Source organism: Galeopterus variegatus, unplaced genomic scaffold (genome assembly GCF_000696425.1).
Source record: "Galeopterus variegatus unplaced genomic scaffold, G_variegatus-3.0.2 Scaffold3727, whole genome shotgun sequence".
NCBI classification, from domain to species: Eukaryota; Metazoa; Chordata; class Mammalia; order Dermoptera; family Cynocephalidae; genus Galeopterus; species Galeopterus variegatus.
The window spans coordinates 55,824-79,608 of record NW_007729838.1 but is presented as its reverse complement, the minus strand read 5'-3'; the positions used below and the strand labels follow the sequence as shown (position 1 = coordinate 79,608).

At 39.3% G+C, this 23,785-nt stretch overlaps 1 protein-coding gene across 1 annotated transcript in view; it reads right to left on the bottom strand.

Annotated features, from left to right (window-relative positions):
* Positions 1 to 23,496, bottom strand: part of TLE4 (transducin-like enhancer of split 4) — a gene marked incomplete at its 5' end in the record, with an annotated part of 139,948 nt that extends 116,452 nt beyond the window's left edge. The window contains 3 exons of the mRNA XM_008585822.1: positions 21,015 to 21,059; positions 22,249 to 22,312; positions 23,399 to 23,496. Of these exons, the coding sequence (XP_008584044.1) occupies positions 21,015 to 21,059; positions 22,249 to 22,312; positions 23,399 to 23,496 (207 nt within the window). The remainder of the gene's footprint in view (positions 1 to 21,014; positions 21,060 to 22,248; positions 22,313 to 23,398) is intronic.
* Between the last annotated feature and the right edge of the window lie 289 nt (positions 23,497 to 23,785).

Here is a 23,785-nt window from a genome sequence, read left to right as displayed (position 1 = left end):
TATATATATATATATATATATATATATAAAAAGGGCTCCCTGATCAAATGACCTCCCACACTCCCACAGCTTGAAGTTAAACAGATTTCTTTTTCTCATAGCCTTTCTACATCTCTGGAAAAGAGCACATAAAAAGCACTACTACTCAGACTTCTTTGACTATGTAAGCTGGGTGAGATGACATTCTGTAGGACTGAGCTGGTTCATGGTTTCCAGCCTGGCTTTACATCAGCATTACCAGCAGACTTTTCACAAACACCAACGCCCAGCCCAGGCCTCACCCCAGACCAATTAACTCACAATCTCCAAGGGTAGGACTTAGGCTTCAGTACTTCATTTTAAAGCTCCCCAGGTGATTCTAATGTGCAGGAGAGGATTGAAAACCATTAAGCTAGAGTGCAGGATGCATGCAATAAAAAACAAGAGTGGAAAATAAGGATAGAAAGCACTCACTAGGGTCAGACTGTGGAAGGTCTTGAACATCACAACAAGGAGACTGAACTTTCCTTAGAAGGTGGCAAGGACCTATCAAGGACAATTCCTAGGAAAACGATGATAAACACCAGACAGGTCAAGACACTGCAGTGCATTTCTACCTACGCCCCCTCCCACCCCCCGCCTTCTTCTTGTCACAGATTACATTTGCATGGCTGTGGAAAGACAGAAGAGATTTATAAACACAAAACATACCACAAGAGGAAAGATGGAGGATGAAAGATCATTTCAGAATAGGCACAAAATGAATTCCCAAATCACCCTAGACTTAGGAAATTCAACGAGATGTTTTCAGGTATTGGCTCCTACTCTAAGCTAGGATCTGTGGTAGAAGTAGCAGGGAATGCAGAATTGATCTGAGCCCTTGAGGTGTTTGTAATCTAGTAGAAGAGAAGACCAAATAGAAATAAACAAAGTAACAGACACATGTGGTAAGTGCCCTAAGTGGTACACAGAAGAGCCCTAGAAATGTAAAGGTGCGGGTGGAAGAAGCTCCTTTTGGTTTTGAGGAGAAAGTAATATGTGAGCCAAACTATATGATTCCACAATTTTCAATAACTTTGTACTACTCGGCCAGATACTATGTCATAGTCTGAGAAAAAAGGGAACAAGACAGGATTTATAGAGCCCATAATCTAGCAAATGAGACAGACATTGAAAAAAATACAGAATGCTGGGTATTTAAAAATGATTAACAGAGGACTGCTTCCCTGAGTAACAGAGTGAAGTGAGTCTGGCAGACAAAGGAGAGAGGCAGGGAAAGGGGTGAGACCATCCCCAAAAGGGTCAACCTGCTGCACAGTGTGGGACATTCACATTCAAAGAACAGGAAAAGAGAAAGGGGCCCTGGCAGTGCACAATGAGGCTGCAGAAGTAGACACAGAAGAGCCAAGTAGACCAGGATTATCTCCACTTAAGTAAAAAAGTTAGGAAACTACTGCATTATCCATGGTGAGCTGGTTCTAAGCCAGTATTTCACTTAATGCTCAGAACAATTTTAGGAGGATTACTTTTGTCCCCATTTTACAGATAAAGCCAAAGAAGAATAAAGTGGTTAAGTGATCCATCATGATCAGACAGCTGGAGAGAAGTAAATGCAGTTGTAACCAGAAGACCCAATGACTGAGTATGGCTGGGTGTGGCTAATGAATGAGAGGAAAGACAACAATCATCTGCCTCCCTGCGGGCTTCTGGCTTGAGAAACTGGGTGGATAGTGCTGGCATTTCCTCAGATAGGGATCACTGAACCATGAGCACACTTGTGGGGAAGGGTGTCATTTTGAGACCTGTTGAGTTTAGGTACCTTTAAGACATTCAAGGGGAATGGGGACATACAATGGTCTCAGAGGAGAGTAGAAAAAAACTGGGACTTATCTACTCAACAGAGTGAATGAAATCACCTAAATAATAAGGGCAAAATTAGCAGGAAAGAGGAAACAGCCACACTGGGAACACTGCCAGGATTTCCAGGAGTAGAGAAGGGCCCCTAAAGAATTACCCAAGACCAAAAGATGGATACAGAAGTGTATCCATACATGGATACGGAATGCTTATCTCCCATAAACCCAGCTAAGGGAGCAGAGAAGTCCAAGCTGTGGGTGAGAAGACCGTCAAAGAGGCAAGCACAGCCTCAAGCATGACAAGGTTCTGATGGCCAGCGATGGTGACCATGGTGGCAGCAAGGAAAGGAGACAAGCTACGCAGGGAGAACCAGCAGCACATATGGCTTCAGTAGATTTGGACAGCCACAGGAACAAGGAATCGATGATTCCAGTTTGTGAAGCCTGGATATGGTGCTACCGTTCACTGAAATAGGTAAGTCACAAGTTTGTGTCAAAGTTTGTTTTGGGGGACAATTTTGGAAAGGCATGGAAAAAATTCAGACTCAAGTGACAAAACATTCTGAAAAGCACACCAGATACTGTGAATGATACAACTGTGGAGTCCCAAATCCCAGGGCGACTCCCTAATAACTAACCTAGCTGAACCGCGACTTGAAGCAAACCCCCAAGTGATCCGGACTCCATTTCTACAACCACGTAATGGGGAAAAGAGCTGCTCCATATCTGGTTAACAGAAATATTTATGAGGGTTGACGTTTGAATAAAATCCCTTAAGGAAACTGATTCTGTTTTAAGACAGAACTGAGATTAGATAGTGCTACAAACTGATTGGCTGTATTGCTGGGTATCGATTCAAGCTTAGGGCTCTTCCTCTCAATTAAAAGCCTCCCTCACTAATTTACACTACATGGGGGAAGGACTGCTGGGCCCATGAGGAGGCTGGGGACAGATCTAAGGGGGGAGAGGGATGCCAGACTCACTGTCACAGTAACAGGGAACAGTGCCTCCTCATTGGAAGGAATGAGGTCACAGGCTCAGCCCCAGAAAATTTGCTCCTTCTCCACTTTCTTGCACAGTGACCCAAAAAAGACATTCTCAGTATTTTTGTTCCACTACTGGCAAAGGATCTCTTCCTCTTTTCTTTGTAAACAGACTCTTGCCCTGGATGCACTAAATTATATGTATAGTAATAGAGAATAAAGAATATCATCAGGCAGGGGAGGGGTTGCAGAGGGGGAAGTCAGGCTTAATTTTAAAGCTTCTCTGATAATAACATGGTCCTAAGACTACAGAATAAAAGTTATGTGAGACTTACAGAAACATGTCCTTTCCATTAGGTAGATGGTAAAAAATGGAAAACAAAAATTCTCTGAGAGGGAGAAGAATGCAGAAGTACTCAGAAGAACATCAACAAATTTTGCATCAACCCAGGCAGAGACAGCAGTGCCTCTCACAGCTTCCTACTGGTGAGTCTGCATCAGCCACCCTGACTTCACTTACTTGTGGCATGTGTTCATACCACCTTGAATTTGATACTACCATGAACCTAACTTGCCTTTAAATTTACTTTTTTACTTTTCAGGTTACATTTTCCTCTATGTTATGAACTTCAAAGTTCAGTCTATTCCTAACTTATAAAACAACCAGAATAAACCTTTGATTGATTAAATCTAAAGTAGTGCTAAAGAAAGTAGTCCGTCTCCAAATTGTTACCAGTCAGCAAGCAGATGATGGGCTTATGCTAAGTATAAATCAAATCAACTACTGTTTAGTTCAGCTAGGTGGGTTTTTTGGTTTTATTTTGCTTTTTAAAGATAAAGACATTCTCCATGAAGAAAGTGGTGTGTTGACTTACATTTTGGTACAAGCTCCTTATCTCATCACTCCTCTTTAACAAATAGTTCACAGACCTGCACCAGTCCATGGACCATGCTCACTGATCCAAACTATAATAACTATAATTTTTTATTGCCTTAGACTTTAGGTGATAATCATGTTCCTTCAAGGCAACCAAATTCTTCAACACAATTCTGATAAATGGAGCATTCCTTAATCTCCTCCCTGCTTTATTTAGAAAAGCTAAGTGTCTACAGCTGTAAGAGTACTTAAAGGCTGGTGAAGTCCTAGAAATCAGTTCTTTGGACACCCTATTCAGGGGTTTTCCTGCTAGGTCATGCTACCTGCTAGTCTGAGGCTGTGCTGCAGCAAACGAAAATAAAGGACCACAAATTATAAATAGTATTTTCTTATTTCTAAAAACAATTACCAAATGATAAAGATAAAGAACAGCATGACAAATATTATAGCTTAAGTACGTCTGAGCTTCTCCTACAACAAAATATGATTCTAAATTGGAATTCTTCTTGCTTTATGTTTAATAAAATATTCTGCAGAGAACACGCTCACATGAGAAACCAAATTAAAACAAAACGCATTTCATGATTCTTTGTGCCCATTTATACCCCCCAAAAATCACTCATGAATTGGAGGTTGGTATGGGGAGGACACCTGTTGAGGGATGAGAAGGAGATGGAATTTGAAAGTGTAAGTATCTGTTAGTGTGGGGTCTCAGTGAACAAAGGAGGAGTAGGAAGAAATGAAAAATGACGCTCTTCTCTCTTTTCTGTCGCAGTGTAACAACCCACCAACCACCAGCTAGAGCTCATTTAGGCTCTATTAAAGTGACTTTAATTGTTCAATTGTTCCCAAGATGCACGACTCTGGAACTTATGCAACAAGAGGTTATTCACATACCACGTTATCAATCTTGACATCCTAACTCTCGGATCTCATTCAAGCAGCACATGGACTCCCAAGATTACATAAACAATACCATGGAGATAAGAAAAAACACAGAGGAAATTATGGAGATACTTTGGCTCCTTGCTACCCCACATGTGGTCAGTGGACCAACAGCATCAGTATCACCTGAGCTTTCGTTAGAAATACAGAATATCAGGTACCAACCCAGACCTGGGGAGAGAGAATCTGATTTCAACATGAGCCCCAGAGATTTACATGCACATTTAAGTTTGAGAAGCATTGCTCTAGGTCACTGGTACTCAGCCCTGCTGTGCACTGTAATCTCCTCTGGAGTTTTCAGAAAAATACTGATGTCTGGATCCCAGGTGAGGGAGCCCAGGAACCAGCATTTCATAAAGAGTACTGATCCAGTCCTTTCCCCTTGTTTTATGGATGGAGAATTGAGACTCAGAAAAGTAAAAAGACTTATCAGGGTCACAGGAAGTTACTGGCTGAATTAGAACTAGAGCCTAGAAAATACTTAGCACTGTGTTGCCATAAAGAGCTGAAGAAACCATAAAGTTACCAATATATTAAAATTAATTTTTAAAGATCTAAGGTTTCATTTTATAGTATACTTTTTCAGACTTCAAAAATAAACAAAAACATGCTATTTATTTTACGTATTACCCTTTGAACCTCGACCAGTGTTTTTCAATAAGGGGGGCATAATCTCCATCAGCCACAGCACATATATATGGTGGAGACACAGGGAAGCCTCTGCTTTTGGCCTTTTCCTGGTTAACAGAGTAGTATGGATGGGTGACTGTGGTTCTTTCTTTTTCTTTCTAAAATTTCTTTAACATTGTTTAATTTTCTTTAATACTACTTTTTTTTTTTTTTTTAGCACAGAAGCAAAGCACTTCAAAACCACCTTTTAAGGACCTCAATCTAACTTACGCTAAAAAGTTCGACAAGGACAATCTCGGTGTTCTGATTTTAAGTTTCCAAAAGCACAGAACTGATAATCAACACAACCAAGAAAGAAACTCTTGCCACAAGTGCTGACCCGTTTACTGGTTGATGATTGTCATTACAGTCAAATCTCCCATAAATTAGCACTAGATACACAGGGGTGTGGTAGAAGGTGTGGGTGGAATGAAATTAAAAGCTGTGGTCAGACTTGAAAAAACACACCATAAAGCAACGTATGTTTCTGACAGTTGAAACAGACTGCATGACAGACAGCAAAACCACATTTCCGCATTTTTTGTGGGGGGGAATGGATCTGCGGCTTTATGCCACCAAGCAATACTTTGGTTTACCAAAATGTACTCTATGGCCTTTTTAATTTCATGTTTACTTAACTTTCCTTACTATCACTCATTTTCTACCGTTCTCACTCGACTATAGCAACTTAAGACAAGTATCTAAAAGGGGTAAAGTTTTAAAATACAAAATACTCTGCACATTACGAAAAAAAGAAAATTAACCACAAACAATTCACACTGACTAAAGCATCTATTGCAATTTTGGTGTTTAGCTAATCAGGGACATAATGAACAATGGGAATAATTATTTCTTTTGAAACATGGTAGTTTCTCAAGACTATTAGACTTGGTCTCATGTTTACAGGAAATTTCTCAATACAAAAAGGATACGGAATCACAGACCTATCCAGAGTTGTTAGCCAAAATGCAAGAACTGGGGGCCGGCCCGGTGGTGCACTGGATAGTGCGCCGCTTGGGAAGCGCGGCGGCGCTCCCGCCCGAGGGTTCGGATCCCACATACAGACCGGTTCCTGCTCGCTGGCTGAGTGAGGCGCGGGAGCAACACCGAGGGTTGTGATCCCGTTGCCGGTCCCCGGTCCGGTACGGGGGCAACACTGAGGGTTGCGATCCGTTGCCGGACACGGAAAAAGACAAAAGACAAAAAAAAAAAATGCAAGAACTGAAAAGAAATACTTATGAAAGAAAAGAATGAACTGAACAAAGAGTTTCAATAGCTGATGAATAATTTAAAGAATTCTGTACCTATTTTTAATGTTAAAAATTCTTTAAAGAGAAAAAAGTCAAAAAACAAATAATTTACAAATTCCATTTTATCTATATAAGGGCAATGGTAGTAATCAAGCAAAAATGATTAACAGAAACTCTCTCACACAAGTGTCAAAAGATTTCCTTAAAATAAAAAGTTCCTAGGGCAGGCCCATGGACCAAGGCCACGAGTTCGGATCTCTATATAGGGATGGCCAGTTAGCTCACTGGCTGAATGTGGTGCTGACAACACCAAGCCAAGGGTTAAGATCCCCTTACTGGCCATCTTTAAAAAAAAAAAAAAGAAAGAAAAGTTCCTAAAACCACTGCCCACGAAGCATTACCTGGCAAAGTCCATCGTTGTCTGGCTATATAATACTGGGTATAGAAAGGTACTTCAGAAAGTTTGTGAAAATATAGAATTAAAAGAAAATACAAATCTTTCCATGAAATGTTTAAAGTACCTCTTACTGACAGGAACAGAGGTCTTGCTGAAAAGAATTCTTGAGGTTTTTTGGCAGGAGGACAGATTTGGCGGGAAAGATAAAAAGAAAGTCATAATAGGAAGGCATAAGAAGCAATAAACTCATTCACTCTCCCCTCTTCCTTCTTTCACTCCCTCCTCCTTAGGCACCGTACCACGCAGCATAATCAACACCAAGTTCTTCCCCTCCAGCATCTCTCCTAGTAATACCATGATTCTGCCACTTTGCAGAGGTCAACGTCTTAGAGGTCAGTGACTTGGGGCCTTTCTTCTGTGCACTTCCATACCTTTCATCCAATGAAGGTCAAACATGGATTCCTCCTTTCCAGTCCTACTGCTGTTTCTCTACTTCAGACTTCACCTCCCCAATCCTGTCCCTCTTCAGTCATCATATCCCTTTTCATTCAAATCATTTCAATAAACATTTACTGAACATTTGGCTCTCAGGCCCCATACTACCTGCTGAGAATACAGTGAATGAGAAGACAGATATGGTCCCTGCCCTATTACCTGATTAATCTTCCCTTTGCTTTCCTTCAGTAGCCCAAGCACCACAACTAGCATTCAAGGCCTTCTATATATATAGCATCCCAAACCTACTTCTCAACTACTCTCTCCTCTACCATTTAATAAAGTTGGAATTGCTAACCACAGCCTAAATATGCACAACACTTTCCTGTCTCTACAGCTTTTACGTAGAATCCTCCCCTTTCCTTTCTTCCTGCTTAAGTGTGCCCCTCTTCTGAGCTCGCACTAAGATGTCCCTGCTTCCTCCCTAACAGCATCCTTAATCATCCCAGAGCCAAGAAGATTCCCTTCTCTTCTGCCTATGTCACAACAGTGTTATCACTACTCACTGCCTTTTACTGTTCACACTGGCCCAAGAGACATAAAAAGGTTCTCTATGGAGGCTAGCCTTCTACCTCTCATAACTCCATAGCCCTCAAAGCACCCTACACATAGTATGAGGTCAATTAACATTTGTTGAATGAAAGAATAAAAGCCATCATAGCCATTGGCTTCTATCTGAGGTGTCCAACACTAATGTCTCTTAACCAAGTAACCTTCTCAATGAAGGAAGAAGAAAACAACTTCATAAGGATTAAGTAATTTTTCATGTTTAAGTACTTAGGTTATAATCCTCCTAACCTCTATAAGTCCAGCTCTACGTATTTCAATTTGAGAAGCTAAATATTTCAATTTAGAAAAGTTAATTTTACAAATGAGCCTCAACCAAATAACCAAAAAAAAAAAAAAAAAAAAAAAATGGCAGAAGCATATAACCCTAAAATGTACAATCAAATATCCAAGAAAAAGTAGGATTTATAAACCTTATTTGGGAAGCAGGCATGAATACATGAAGACTAATGAAGGGTGATGCTCCTAAAAAACTTTTACTTAGGAAAGGAATAAAACTAAGTCTAGTGCCTTCAAGGGGTAGACAGTTCAAATGGGCCTCACATAAAGAAATTTCTGCCAGTCCAACACTTCCAATGACAAAGTGTTCTGCTTTGTGTAGTAGCATCCCAACAATGTGGATGGTTTCAACAGAAATCAAGCATCCAATGAGAAACTGAACTTAAGTGTGAAAAGTCCCTCCCACCCAGAGGGTTTATCAAAGACCATGTAATATCCCCATTCATGGCATGACATAACTATCACCAATCCCACTCTGTTTACCATCATGGGAAAGGGGAGAGAAAATCTGAAAAGACAAGTATGGTTTGAAGGATTCTCTCAAACTGACTTAACTACAGAAACCAGACAAGGCTGATTCTTGGCCTCTCTACTCAAACCTATAACTCTCCTGGCCATAAAAAAGCAACAGAAATAAAATATTTTCCTCTCTTTGGAGCAGGGTCTCAACCTCAGCATTATCAAAATTTTAGGCCAGATATTCTTTGCTGCAGGGGCTGTCCTGTGCATTGTAGGATGTTCTGCATGGGCCCAGCCTCTAACCACCAGATGCCAGTAGCATCTCCAACTTGTGAAAACCACAAGTATCATCAGACATTGCCAAATATCCTCTGGGGAAATGAACTACCCTAATGTAAGACCACTGTAGGAACACAGTAGCTCCTAAACTCTTTTGTCTGGATCCTAGTTTTCTCATTGGATCAATAAATGACATGGAGTTTGCTTCCACAAAAAAGTCACACAAATGTGTATGAGTTCAAGCACTATGTGGATCCTTTAAAACCCAGCCAAGAACTCCCATCCCACCCCCGCCCCAGGCAGGCACTCTAAAGTTTTACAGTCCTTTGAACATTCCCATGTGGTTATAAAAGAAGGTACCGTGCCCGTTTTAGAAATCTCATAGTCAGAAGTACAAAAATATCTAGAGGCCTGTGGTCATCAGACCATGAACCAACACTAGAATCTGCAATAAAAGATTAGCCGATGGATCCACTAACCTAGAGTGCTTGTTTACAGAAAAAGAAAAAAAAATTGTACCCAAATAAGACCCACTATTACTTGGAACATTTAAGATCTGAGTATCAAAACAGTCACTTATGAGGCAGGTATTGCCAGTGTTCAGAACGCGAGCTCTGAAGCCAGACTGCCTGAGCTTGAGTCCTCCCTCTGCAACACACCAGCTGTACAACTCTGGGCAAATTTCTTAGCTTCTCTTTACCTTAGTTTTCTCATACATAATGAGGATAGTAAAATCCCTTCCTCTAAAGGTTACAAATTAAACAAATTAATACATCTGAAACATTTAGTGCATCACCAGTACCCAGAAGGCACTCAATAAACCTTAACTGTTATTATTATCACTAACATTCCCCCCAAGATATACGTATCAAAAATCTATAACTATATGTAGTCACTGACACTGTTGGCCCAGAGAGGGACTGGTAAGATGTGGCTGTCACTGCAAAAAAGCAACAGGAGAAGATGGTTCTAGGTTATGAAACATTGGCAATATTAGGATTATTTTAGCTATCTACAATAGCTTATCACCAGGTCAAAGTGAGGTTCTTAAAAAATATATATAACAGCTATCTTAGTATTTCTCTTACATAAAATTATCTCAAACCTTAACTTATTGAAATGACATGCCTCTAGTGTCAAGCAATAAAATTAGGGATAGACCTTTTGCTAATGCTGGTCATTTTTAAATTATACAATGTTAGAGTTGAAAGAAAACCTGGAAGTAAATCATCTGGCAATGAATCCAATCCTAAATTTTAAAGACGCTAATCACCCGCTCCAGGCCAGTATAGGCAGAACTGGGGTAAGAACTCCCAGCCTCTGACGGTCCATCTAGGCCTTTTTTGCTCATCACAAAGCCAAGTCTTCCCTAAGACCATGGAAATAAAGAAAGCTCATAAAGAGGAGGTTGACGCTCAGAATGTGGCTTACTGCAGGAAATGCAATGAAATTAAAAACTTAGACCATTTCTTCAGTTGTTCCATCATTCATAAATTCATTGCCTCTACTATGTTACAGGCATTGTTCTAGGTTCTCAGTGTATGGCAGTGAGCAAAACACATTCTTCCTATCTGGCACTTATATTTTAGTGAAGGAATCTGATCTCTATTATGTCCTTGATCCATGAGCTCCAAAAGGCCAAGATTAAACATCTACCCCTTCTTTTATTTACCATTAAATCATTTATTTATAATGAACTTACCATAAACCAAGTTGAAAAGTCCAAACCTTCCCTAAGTAAAGGATCCCTGGTGGAATAAGGCAAGAAAGCCCTGAAGATATGAGATGCTGAGCTCCATGTAAGCCATAGTTTACAGACATGCTTTACCCAGACTGTCATGAAGAACCTTAGCTAGAGAAACTGACATCTACATTGGATTGTGGATGGGTAACTAATCCTAGGAGCTAATAACACAACAGGTAATAAACTACTACAAAGCCCGTTCACATACCTTTGGAAGAAAACTACCACATCACATTCAATTCACACAATTTTAGAAGTCATATCGTTAAATTTTCTAATATATGCCAAAGGAAAAGTACAAAAACTGATCACTTTAAAGAACCACTGGTATTATATTTTGTCTTATATTATATATTCTTTATATTAAACATTCACAATAATTGCTCTAGTTCTGTGTCAACATTACTTTAGCCTGATGCTGGTCCTAAGAGAATCAGTGAATTCTGAGCCATCTACTAATGTAACTGTGGAATTTTGTCATTTAACATCTGTGTCTCATTTTACTTATCCACAGGATAGGAAGAATCTTTCATTAAAATTATTGGGGCTTAATGAAAAAATAAATGATAAAGTACCTTGTAAAATATAAAGTATCACATAAATATATATTTCTACTCCTAGTTCCATTAGGTAATTTTGGGTTTTAAAAACTCTGAAAGTGTTAAAAGGGACTTTGAGACTAAAAAGAAATGATACTAAGTCTCAATATATGTTCATTTCATTGGGTCACAGAAAGCAACAAACTAAACACATTTTAGACTAAAGGAGCTAAGATCTGAGCATTCACTTTCACTCTAATTTTAAGCTGGGAAAAGTAACAGCCTGAGAAGTTAAAGTACTCAGCAATATCACACAGCTCCTTACTAACAAGACCACAACTAGAATCTGAGGCTCCTAACTCAACTCCAGTATTACGGAGAAGGTAGTAGAGTATGCTGGTAGTAGAGTATTTCAAACATAGCATTTGGAATAAGGAAGGAATATCTATCATACCAGCTTTCTGACCCTGAGTCAAACCCAGGGTTTATTTTACTGGCTGGCTAATCTCAAGTAAGTTATTTAAGCTCTGTGTGTCTCAGCCTCTTCATATGTAAAATGAAAATAATAATAATACAATAATCTCATAAGGTTGCTGTGAGAATAAGTGAAGTACTACCTGCACAGTAAGCTCTCTAAAATTGCTGTTATGATTATTACTCTTTCAATGACACTATACTATCTCCACTAATTAAAAAAACTAAGATATCTTCAAAGTTCCTTGTCTCTTGAGAAGAACTAGAAGCTTGCATTTTTACTGATTTGGAGGGAAGTTAGCTAAACACACCACAGTATAGTTAAGATCAATATCTCCCCACATTCATTCAAACCACACGTACACAGACCAATTAATAGTAAAAGAATCCTTCAGATACACACTGACTAGTGATAGGGTGATGTTCAAACTGAATTTTAAGTTCAGTTAGGAGGGATTCATGTTTTCATCTTTAAAAAGACAGACTCAGTAGGCAAAAACACATATATTCTACTTGAGCCTAACTCATTCCTGAAAGGCACACCAAGTTCACTCAGTTGCTTCTACTCCTTCCTTCCGCATGTCATTTTTGCACAAACTGAACTAGTAGGCAACACAAGCCTAAGTATGCTTGCAGGTTCCGCATTTGTTATCTACATGTTATCAGCGACCCAAATACACCCTTAAAAATATTAAGTTACGTATATTCTTGGCTAGCTCTATCTGAATGCATGCATCCTCTCATTCACCAAGTAATTTCATGAGCCCAGCACCTATTACATGACAGGCACAGTTCTCAACACTGGTTATACAGCAGAAAATAAAAGCCCCTGTTCTCACGGAGCTTACATTCTAGCGGGAGAGAAGAGACCTAGGAAATAAACAAGTACATATCTAGTACAGTGTATCTGCGTAGTATAGTTTAGGAATGTGACCACAGCCAGTTTTATTAAGCACTTTGCTTAAAGTGGATTTTGGCTTCAAATTTCAATATGCTGATCCTAAACTCCCTCTGGCAGGGCACAGGCACTGGAAGGGAGGAGGGGAGGAGAGTGATGAGCTATACCCAAACACAAACACACAGATCAGATCTCTCAATAGGCGTGACAGTGTAAGAACACTCTTGCACTGCCAGCAGCATCACCATGCTTGTCATGGTGCAGAAAGCCAAGAGCATCACAGAAACAAGCACATTATGTGCTGTTTGGAAACAGTGTGGTCAGTGAAAGGAGCCCTTGAAGGGAAGTCAAGAAACCTACTATTTCCTCTTCTGCCAGTGACTCTCACTATGCCACCTCGGGCATTTGCCGACCGGGGTGAACTGTGGTATCCCCACCCGCGTGCTGATCCTCCCTGACTGTGACACTGGGCTAGTGTCTTAAGCCCTTAAGCCTCAGTGTCATCTGCTAAAGGAAGCCAGTGGAATGACACTGCTTGGCAAACTGTCGGGTACTCCACTGACAGAAGCTATTTAAATAAATACATGGATCCAAGCTTGCTACCTGCTTTACAGGAACATCAAGAAGATTAAGGAGAACACATAAAATGCCTTAAGCTCTCTGCAAAGAAAGGGTGTTACAGAGTACCAGTGCTTATAATTTCTACTATGACTATTCTTTCCAGTTATTTTTTTTTTTTGCATTTTCAAATTCTATAACCAAAATAATCCACAGACCTTCAGAAGCAGAATACATAATGAGAAAAAAAGAATGAACAGAATCCTAATTACAATAATAATAATAAGTGAAATAAGCTGCTAAGAAATCAGAAAGCCAATATCCCTCCTCCTTCCCCCAACCTCTCACTTGCCTGGGTTACTGAAAGCAGCAGGACCCTGCAGAGGTCCGAGCACACCGTGGCCAGTTTTATCTGGAGCCTGGTCCTCTGCCAGGAGAAACATTATCCTTTTATTCCATGAAACGCAGAAGCTCCCTCCATGGTACAAACCTTGAAAGATTTGTGGATGAAATCCTCAAAAAGGATGACAAGCTGACCCACTCGCCAGAGGACAGAGTAGCAAAGGGGTGTCCTGAAGTATTTCTCTTCTGATTCTTCGTTGAGCCAGCTAAGAAAATCCACACCTTGTCTGTTCGCCCTCCTGGATGGAGTACGGGTTACACACTGAAGCTCTCTGAGGATAAGTTTTGGCTCAATGATATAGAAATAGCAAGAACTTGGCATACATGCTGGGTCAATTCCAATGAAAACAGAGAGGGTATATAGATTTGTGGTGATGAATGCCAGCTAAATCCCTCTTTACAGATAGAAAACAACTACCTCCGATAGCTGTTACTAAGGCAAATTCAAAATAGCTCTAAACTTCACTTTGGACTAAAACTTTTGAGGCCCTTCCCCCTCAGAATAATAATTTCATAAGCTCTGTTTGCAGTGTACGTATTTCGGACAAGTCCTAAGCCTAGCAAACTGTCATTTTCAGTGTAAATACTCAGTTGCCCACACCTAAATGTGCTGCCTCCTGTTTCTCTCCAACAGGCCAGCTTGCAAAAATGATAACTTAGCCTGTACAAGACCAACAGATCTGCCTCCACTGATGGACTGCTGGAGAGTTTTCTCAAGAGGAGGGTATGGAGAGGGATCAAGGAAGGTATCTTCTAGAAACCATATTCCTTTCACTCTATAACCACCAAATATATTATTGTTATCCTTGAAGTGATAAACTAAACTGTCAAGTCACATGAAAAGCAATAAAAATTTTCTCACTAAAAACAAACACAAATAACTTCTAAATGCACATTTTTAACATTAAATTCTCAACTGGCTTCCTTACCTATTCTATAATATACCAATAAAAAAGAAGACTCTAGGGGGAAAAAAAGACTAAATGAAGAACGTGAAGAACAATGGGCCAGCGCCTGCACTACCCCCACTTCATCGAGGCTGCAATGGCACCTAAAGGTGCATCTTGATCACCTAGTCCATTAGTCCAACCTAGCTCAAAGTGGTACTATATACACACAAAGAATTTTGCCCATCAAAACAACAAATAAGTTAAAATAAGCAAAACCCAGCAGAGATTAAGGGGTAGTGAGAAGGAAACATCCCTTTGTTTGAATGATGCAAAGAAATTACTTTAACAGTAAAAGCAAAACATCTGCCTTCATTTAAAAGTTTGAGTCATGTGTGATTTCCTGCATCTAAGAACCTCTTTCTGAACTACAAAGAGGCCACAAAACATCACATTTCCCCTCCCAGCTTCCCCCTTCAAAAACCCACAAGATGGTGATTAACAAGCAGCCCCCTGTCTTTAGGCACAGTCTTAGAAGCCACAAGGAAAAGATAAAAGTTAAATATAAGAGCGAGTTTGTAAACAAATGAGAAATAGGTTACCTAGGGAGAAAGCAAATTCCATCTTGATAAGCAGGCAGCTCTCCCAGTCCCTGTGTGGGAGACTCCAAGTGAAAGGGACCCTCGCCCTCTCAACCCACTGAAAGCAGTCTGGACGGAGAGCCCAGGCTGAGCCTTCCAGCTCTGGACTCAAGATAGTGCCAAGAATCCTCTGACATACAAGAGGTTCTGGGTACGATCCAATAAAGTTCAGGGACTCAAGAACAAACCCAAAGACTATCCCAGCCTCCCAGGGCCTCTACATTCCAGGAATGAGCTGGGGCTGGAATCTCCAACTCCTGACAGATCCATCTCCCGGGATACATCTTCCCAGGAAATTCATCTGAAGTCCTAACTCCACCACCTATTAGCTACATCACCTTGTGAAGATCTGACCCTGTGTAATCACCATTTGATTAGACAAATTGATCCTTTCTCAGGATCATTGTGAGAATTAAAGGAAATGATTTTGGTAATGCGTTCAGATTGGTGCTAAGCACATGCCACATGTATAATAAATGTTCACTTCCACTGAAAAGAAACTCCAATTCCACTCCACCATCAGTCACCCTAACATAAACACACACCCTAATGGGTTAAATTTCATCCTCCAGATCTGCTTCTCTTGCAGGTCCTGTGACAAGTAAAAAGGCAGTTCACTGGGTGCTGCCCAAGGTGCTGCCACCTAGTATCAACTGCCCTAATGCTAGATCCTCTGAATGTTTTGGAAAAAAATACAATTTAAAATCTACATATATCTGGATTTACTAAATAGGAGTAAAGTGAAGTTGGTCACCTATCCCAAATGTCCAAATCAGAGAGATTAAAAAAAAAAAAACCCCATCAACAACCTCCTTTCAGTTAATATTAACTATGGAATATTATCAGAGGATAAGTAATCTTAAATTAGAAAAGGTGGCTTTAAATCTTAACAAAAACCAAAAACACAAGAACCCCCCCCCCCAACATACATGCACATGCATCCCTTCTAATTGTATCTGGAGTTTATGCAGAGTCATAAAAATTTTACTGGTAATCTCTTTGATATTCTCCAGCCCAACAGTAACCATCCACTGTTTAGACACTCTAGATTATTATTCCCTAATGTTTTAAATCAAAAGAAACTAAGTCAGCACAATTTTTGTTGGTTTATTAGTTACTTTCAGCTGTAACACCCCACCTTTGATAATGGTTCCCTTTCGTTACTATACAAGAGTTCAATCACACCCATTTCTGGGGAAAAAAAAAAAATTAGTCACCATGTAAGGATACTATAGACCCATTTTTGCCTACATACGCAAACACCTGCTCCCACATCTACTCTTCTAAACCTAAGGATATACAATATGAGGACAGGAGATATGCGAGAAATTGGTAATGTCCCAAAAAGAAAGTTATCTTAAGGGAAACCTGGTCTAAGCAGAACTTTAAGCAAATTTGACTTCCACTGCAAGCACTGTCCCCAAATAAACATAGTGCACCCTAGAATCAAGTACACTCAAGGCTGGAATGTCACGTCAGTCATATATTACTTCAACCTCAATAAATCTCTTCTTACTCGTCAAATCCTAAGCTGCTTTCTAACATAGTTCACTAAAAAGCACCAACCTAATTAACAACAGCTTCCTCTGCAACAGTGGCCTTGATTTCACTTATTTACACATTAACTGCAGCCTCCTTTTGGCCAATCCAGTCTATTCTCTGTACCATGCCGAGCCTTTTATCTGCCCTGGACAGCATTTTCTCCAGCAGATGAAGTAGATGCCGATTGATTTGCTGTCGAGCATGGTAAATTAATAGCAACAAATTGCTGAGGGCCCGTCTCGCTGCTCCACCATGCTTCGGCAGTTTTGCTTTATTTGCTCCATGATGGGCAGCAGTCGGCCTCTTCAAGTCAATTTCTTCTTAACAACCTGCAGTACTTTTCAATGGTGAAAATAGAGCTGTTCCTTGTAAGTCAGAAATCAATATCCTATTGCCCTTAGAAAATGCTAAACAAGCAGTATTGGCAATCCACTTGGTACTAGAGGGTATCAGATATAATGCAAATCCATACTGCTTCCCTCCTTGTAGTTATTACAGTTTGCTAAAAGGTTCCTAATGTCATTTATCATCATTTACCATCGACCAAAGAGGCTACGATTATGATATCCTATCAGTTGGCAAGCCCCTTTCATTTCTATTCAATTAATATTTTAGCACCACTCAAATGGTTGGGGCCCAAGTCTCGTAATAAAATTTACATGGCTTGGAGTGAAACAGGAATTTTCCTGCTTTGATTAAAAATAACACACACATACACACACACACACACACATGCACATGCATATGAATATGCAAACAAATACACAGACATTTATACATAAATGTGCAGTACTCAGTTTTCGATTGTGTTAGATTTCTAAAATTTTCTAATTTTTAAAATTCAAATTCCAAACAATTTTTTAGTAGCAGAGGCCTTCACATTATAGAATATTAACTATGAGGAAGTCACAAGATGTTTCCATTCTTCCCTTTCCAAAACGTGATATGTTCATCTCCATTTACAGTTCCTGTAATATCTATTGTTCCTAATCTACATCCAATATTCACTCTTTAGCACAGTAACTACTGTTGTCAGATTCCATCAGGGAGGACTTCTTTAGAGACAGCATTTCAGGTGAAGGATGGGAACAAGCAGCATTTAGTAACGTTATCAACTGCATGCACCACCCTGTTCTGCCCAGGGTCACTGACACATTTAGAAGCCACACTGTATTTACAAAGGACAATCAGCCGGGAAAAAAAAAAAAAAAAGTAAACTGAACCCTGGGCCAACTGTCCCATCCAAAACAAAAAACAAAAACCCCGCACTTAGGAAAATCCTTAGGGAACAAAGACCAATGTTTTTCTTTTTAAAAATTCCATTTTGAAGGGCCAACTGTCCCATCCAAAACAAAAAACAAAAACCCCGCACTTAGGAAAATCCTTAGGGAATAAAGACCAATGTTTTTCTTTTTAAAAATTCCATTTTGAAAACATCACAACAATACATGTGCCATTTCTAACCACATCCTATTTGTCATCTTTGCTTTCATGCTAGAACTTAAGATAGTGGCGAAGTATTAATTCCCATTATAGCCTAGAAAACTCCCCCCTAGCTTTTCTGGTTTTTTCCAGCTACACCTGCTCAGCTCTATCAATCCAACTAAAGATTAGCAGAAATTAGATTCATATTTTATGCTCCAATTCCATGTCATGTCACCGAGCTCCCCTTTAAAGAAAAGCCACTAATTCTACCAGACTAATGCTATTTACTCAGTTACCAAAATTTAAATTAATTATGTTCTCAAACATAATTGTTAAAAATTGGCAACATTATGCAGGCTTAATTAAGATTAAATCCAATTTACTAAATGTACTTTAATTGGTACTAATTACATTAGCTTTCATTTCAGAATGACAAATTCCCCATAGGTTTCACTTTATAGTTCTCTATCAGAAACAAAACAGGGTGACTGATGATGAGCATCACACAGAAAGGGGAGGAGAAAGAATACCAACCCCCACCACATTTGTCATCGCTTCATACTGTTATCCTTTTATCAGTTTGCTAAGTCACAGAGTCATGACTCCATCACAACCATCATTTTCTGTTCCAATGAAAAATTTCTCTAAAAATAAATACTCTGTGGCTGGCATCAGCCAAGAAGAACAGGAGCATTAACCAAAAAATACACAAAGGTTTCAAATATCAGGGCCACCAATTACTAGGGTACTTCCAAGGACTCAGGGGACTCCTACTCTTGAACCCTTCGAGACACAAATCTAATAAGTGAATAAGCCTAACCCGATCTTGAGAACGAGGCCCAATTACGCCGCAGGGCAACTTCCCTGCGTTATTGCTGCTTTCCATTACAAGGGTATCCAGCGAATGCATCTGGAAGAGAGAGGCTAAGAGGAACTAAGGCTGTCTGCCTAGGAAAACAAATAAAGACAGATATGCCTCTGTGCTTAAGGGGGAGAAAGAAAGAAAATATAATAAGTAGGTGGTTTGCAGGGCTGTCTGAATTTCATAATGTGATAAACTGCCCTCAGGATTCTTGATATGATTGAATTTAAAAGCAAGAAGAAAAAAAAGGAGAATGTACTCTTCTCGGTTTTAAATGGATGGTGTTTGAGTCTAGCTGGACAAGAAGATGACAGAAGTATAGAGGTATAAAATGTGTAAAATTAAGGGATCTCAATACCCTCCCCCCAAAAGAAAAACATACAGCCGAATATCAGCTATGTGCTTTTCAGAAACGCAGATGGTACAAGGAGATCTGGGAACTAAGTAGTTAGGGTAAACAAGATACAGAAGAAGAAATAAAGGAACATTAATCATCTGGTCCAATTTTTAAAAAGACACTAATTAATCTTGGGAGAGTGGGATGAGGACAAAAACCAAAAAAGACATGTACAATATCCAGACCTAAAATGAAATGTAATGAGGATAATTAACAAACACTATCTCTTATGTAATTTATTCCTGTAAGGTAGAGCTTAAGAGAATCTATCCATAAGCTTGAATGGATTTTGTTTAAGCAGGAGATATCTACATTACATTTAAACAGAAATGGCAAATGTGCCAAAATAAAAATTTATTTTTAACGTGCAGCATTCAAACTATACTATAACAATAATATTGACATTACCAAATAGCATACAAAGTAAAACAGTATCTGAAATAAAAAGTGCTCAGTGTAAGTAATGTCTCATTTTTTCCCCAACTTTTTTTTCTTATTAATCAAATTCTATCCATCCGATTGCCTTTACTGTCTAACAGTCATCTTTTTAAGATATACTATCTGGGCATGTTCTGCGCATGTGGTGAATAACTAGAACCAAAAAGGAATCCACAAATAGCAAACGCCTAGTAATATGTGGTCATTTCATACCTTCTAAACTTACAAGGTAATGACGTCCACCTTGAACATGAATAAAAAATCAAAAGCATGAAGTTTTCCCTTGTCTTTTTCCCAGCAGGCAAGCATATGTGCACCTATTCTGAAATAGTTGATAAGACCTGAAGCACTTCCACTAGGAAATCACTAAAACTAAATGCTTACTAGAGGAATTATTATTGCCAAAAAAAAATATTATATAGATATTCTATCTTTCTGTCTAGGAAACTTAAGGCAAACCATTTTATTCAGTCTCCTACAAAAGAAAAGGTGGCTATTTGAGTCATGCCTCTCAATGCTTTCCAATTAATCATTATCTTTTTTCTTTTTATCTTGCTTAACTAATTGCCCGATTTCAAGACCCAGTGTTGAACCTTATCACATCCTCCTATCAGGCTCATTTACTCCGTACAAATTTTGGAAGTAACAGTTACAATACCTAGTAAGACCCAACTAACTAGCCTCAGGGGACCAATACAAGGATTTTACATCAATTTCTTTTGTAACTCCATGGATTTCATTTTGATCCTCCCTGCTCACCCTCTACCCATTCTTTCACACAAAGCCAACGAAAGTTCCATGCAATTTACAGTTTTACTTTTTAATATTTTCCAAGAAAAGCTTTTTCATAAGACAAGTTTGCAATGCCCGAAATACATAAACTCTTCCAAAAAACAAGACATTTTAAAATTTAGCATCCTGCTTTTGAAAGTGTACAAAGTTTAAGATGCTTTCAAACTTTTAAAATAACATTTTTAAATGATTAAAATTAGGATAATATGGAAGAAAGACGAAGAACTACATATGAAAAAATAGCATTCTCTCCATTACCCAGTCTTTTAAAATACAGGTAGTCACAACAATGTGTAAAATAAAATCCAAAACATAATCTTCTTTTCAAAGTGCACCAGTATACTGTCATTTAAAATGGTTATAAAGAAATAATAACTTACCTGCTTGTGCATTTCTATATTCAACCCATAGGACATTTCATAATACTGTCAAAGAAGGAAAAGCAATTAAATTTGTGCCCTTCATCAATCTCCCTAGTCTGTTCAAAATGCCCCAAGTATGTTTAAAACAATCAAGCATAAAAGACTCACCTAAACCAAAATATCCATAATATCTATGCCAGTAGATTGAGAGGGACACCCAATCACTACCTTTAGCCTGATAAACTAGAAGCCACCTTAAGACACAAACTCTAAGAGAGAATAACTTGGAAAACTAAGAAAAAAGTTCAAACACAGCATTCTTAACATCTCTAGTGTTTACATATCACAAGCAGATGAGTCAAAAACTTTGATGAAAATTTGGTACCATATGGATTCTAATTCCTAGGCGCAGTGGGCAAGTTAATGGCAAAAACGTTTCTTATACAAATGCTGATGGTTTGAAAGAAGACGATGCTGCTTAAGAGCTCAGTTTCTCGTTGTTATAGTACGGCTCATACTCACATATTAAAAGCAAAAAAGCTTGATAGAAAATGAATGAATGAGTTATTCTGGAGCCTTTCTGGACAATCAATCATAAAAATGTGCTTCATAATACTTCTGTACAAGCAGACCTGATTTTTTTCTGAACATGTAGTATAAGTGGCATTATAGAAATTCTGGCAGAACAAATCAGCTATACAGAAGACTACAACACTCCTCAAAGCAATATAACACCACAGAAACTGAAACATACACATCCACAAATATAAACAAAACAGTAACACAAAGAGTGGGGAAAAAATTTGAAAAGAGGTCTGGTGTCTTTTCTTATCCATCATTCTTTAAAAGAAATAAGACACATTAAAATTTTAACAGGACACAGAAAAACTGTCTGGTTAAAATTGAAGCAAGAGCAATAAAACAACAAAGAAAACCACTAACACAAAAACATTTTGCTTGTGACTAAACAAAACATAAATGAGGTTTCATTTTTTTTTTAATCTGTAAAAACAAAGCACATAAAATTACCCCATGCAGCTGAACTTTTTGAAAATTCAAATCAAAGCTGCTTGTCAAAGGCAAGTTTTAACATCCTAGAATTACAGGTTGCTAATGAACACATTCCCACAACGTCAACTACACTGGCAGCACGATTATGATCTATCCTGCAGCCTCCAGCAATTCGAACATATTCTTGCTTTTGGTATCCCAAACTAATTGGCACTTTGAATCTGTGACACAGTTTTCTTACCATGACATAATGCCGCTGCATCTCCGTCTTCTCACTGGCTAGTTTCTCGCATTCCAGTTTCAGACTATTGAAGACAAAAAAATAATCTAAGCACAGTGCAGAATTTAACTTAAATCCTTCAAATATAAATACACATTCATCACCTACACCGCCAAATCAACAATTTTAAAAACTATCCTTTTTAATGAAAGTGAGGGGAAAGAGAAAAGAGTGATCGGAATCAGCTTAGATTTGCCCCTAGAATAAGGATCAAATGTGAGGTTTACGGGGGTTTATTTATTTATTTTTTTAAAGTTTTGGGGAATAAACCCTCTAGTGAATTTAATTCTGGAACTTCATTCAGAAGTGAATATTCATTAAATTCACTTAATAAGAGAAGAGCGAAGTAAACACCAATAATAACTACACATCCAAGAACAAATAAGTCCCCCGAAATATCACAAGGGAGTTTTAATGTTGTACAAAGAGATTAATGAAAATACGAATCAAGCACGTCTTAAGGAATGATGTCTTGCTTTTTCCCCCCAAAACACACAGACAAGTTGAATACCACCACCCAGGGGCAAAGTGTCGTCGGGTTCAGTGGCTTGTTTTGGTTTTTGCATTTATGAAATAAGATTATGCATCATTAAAACCCCAGCAAAAGAAAAATGCTTCAAAGGCACTTTAAGTCTAATAATCGCCTCTAAGATGAAAACATATTTTTCACCATAAAAGTAATGAAATCGCTCATTCGCGACTTCCAAGGGCTCTCAGCTCTCCAGTGGAATGGCAGAAAGAAGTGAGAAAGAATCAGGCCCTAAGTAATGAAGAACCTTGAAAGTCAAACGGCCCCAGAACCTTCCCAACCTTCCATCCTCCTGGCCCCAATAAATCAATATCGAAAGTTTGGCCTCAGCGTTTTCCAAGCCTCCCCAGTTTCGATTGCTCTCCTTCCCTTTTTTTCATTTACGGAAGAAAGCAATGCTTAATTTCTTTACACCTGCCTCAAGAAAAAGAGGCTTTGGCTTGCCCTTTCTGCCCACAGGAAAAAAAGATAATAATACCTTTGTGGTGGCCTAAAAGAAAAAGGGAAGCTGGGTGTTTGTGTATGTTGGGGGGAGACAAGAGCTAAGCAAACAGGAGGATCAGCTAAAGTCAACATCGTTACCTGTGGTATTGAGCCTGCAAAAACTGAAACTCTTCCTTAATCCGATCACAGGATTCGGAAATTGTAAATTTAAAGGGTTGAGCAGGCTGATGCGGTGCCTAAGGAACAACAATAAAATATTTAATTAGCCCACATCACAGGCGAAGGCGGGAGACGGAGAAAACACAGCACGCGGCGCTGGCGGGGGGCTGGGGGTCACCGCGCGGGGAGGCCCAAAGCCATTAACACTCAACTCCCGTCCCCCTCTTCTCGCCCAACAGCCAGGGCCGATTTCGGAGGATCCTGGGCCCTCGCGCGCCCCGGACCCCGCGGGTTCAAGCTCCAGCTCCCCTCCCCGGCCCACGGCGAGCGCCCAGGGGCCGGCGCGCCGCGCCCACAGCGTCCCCA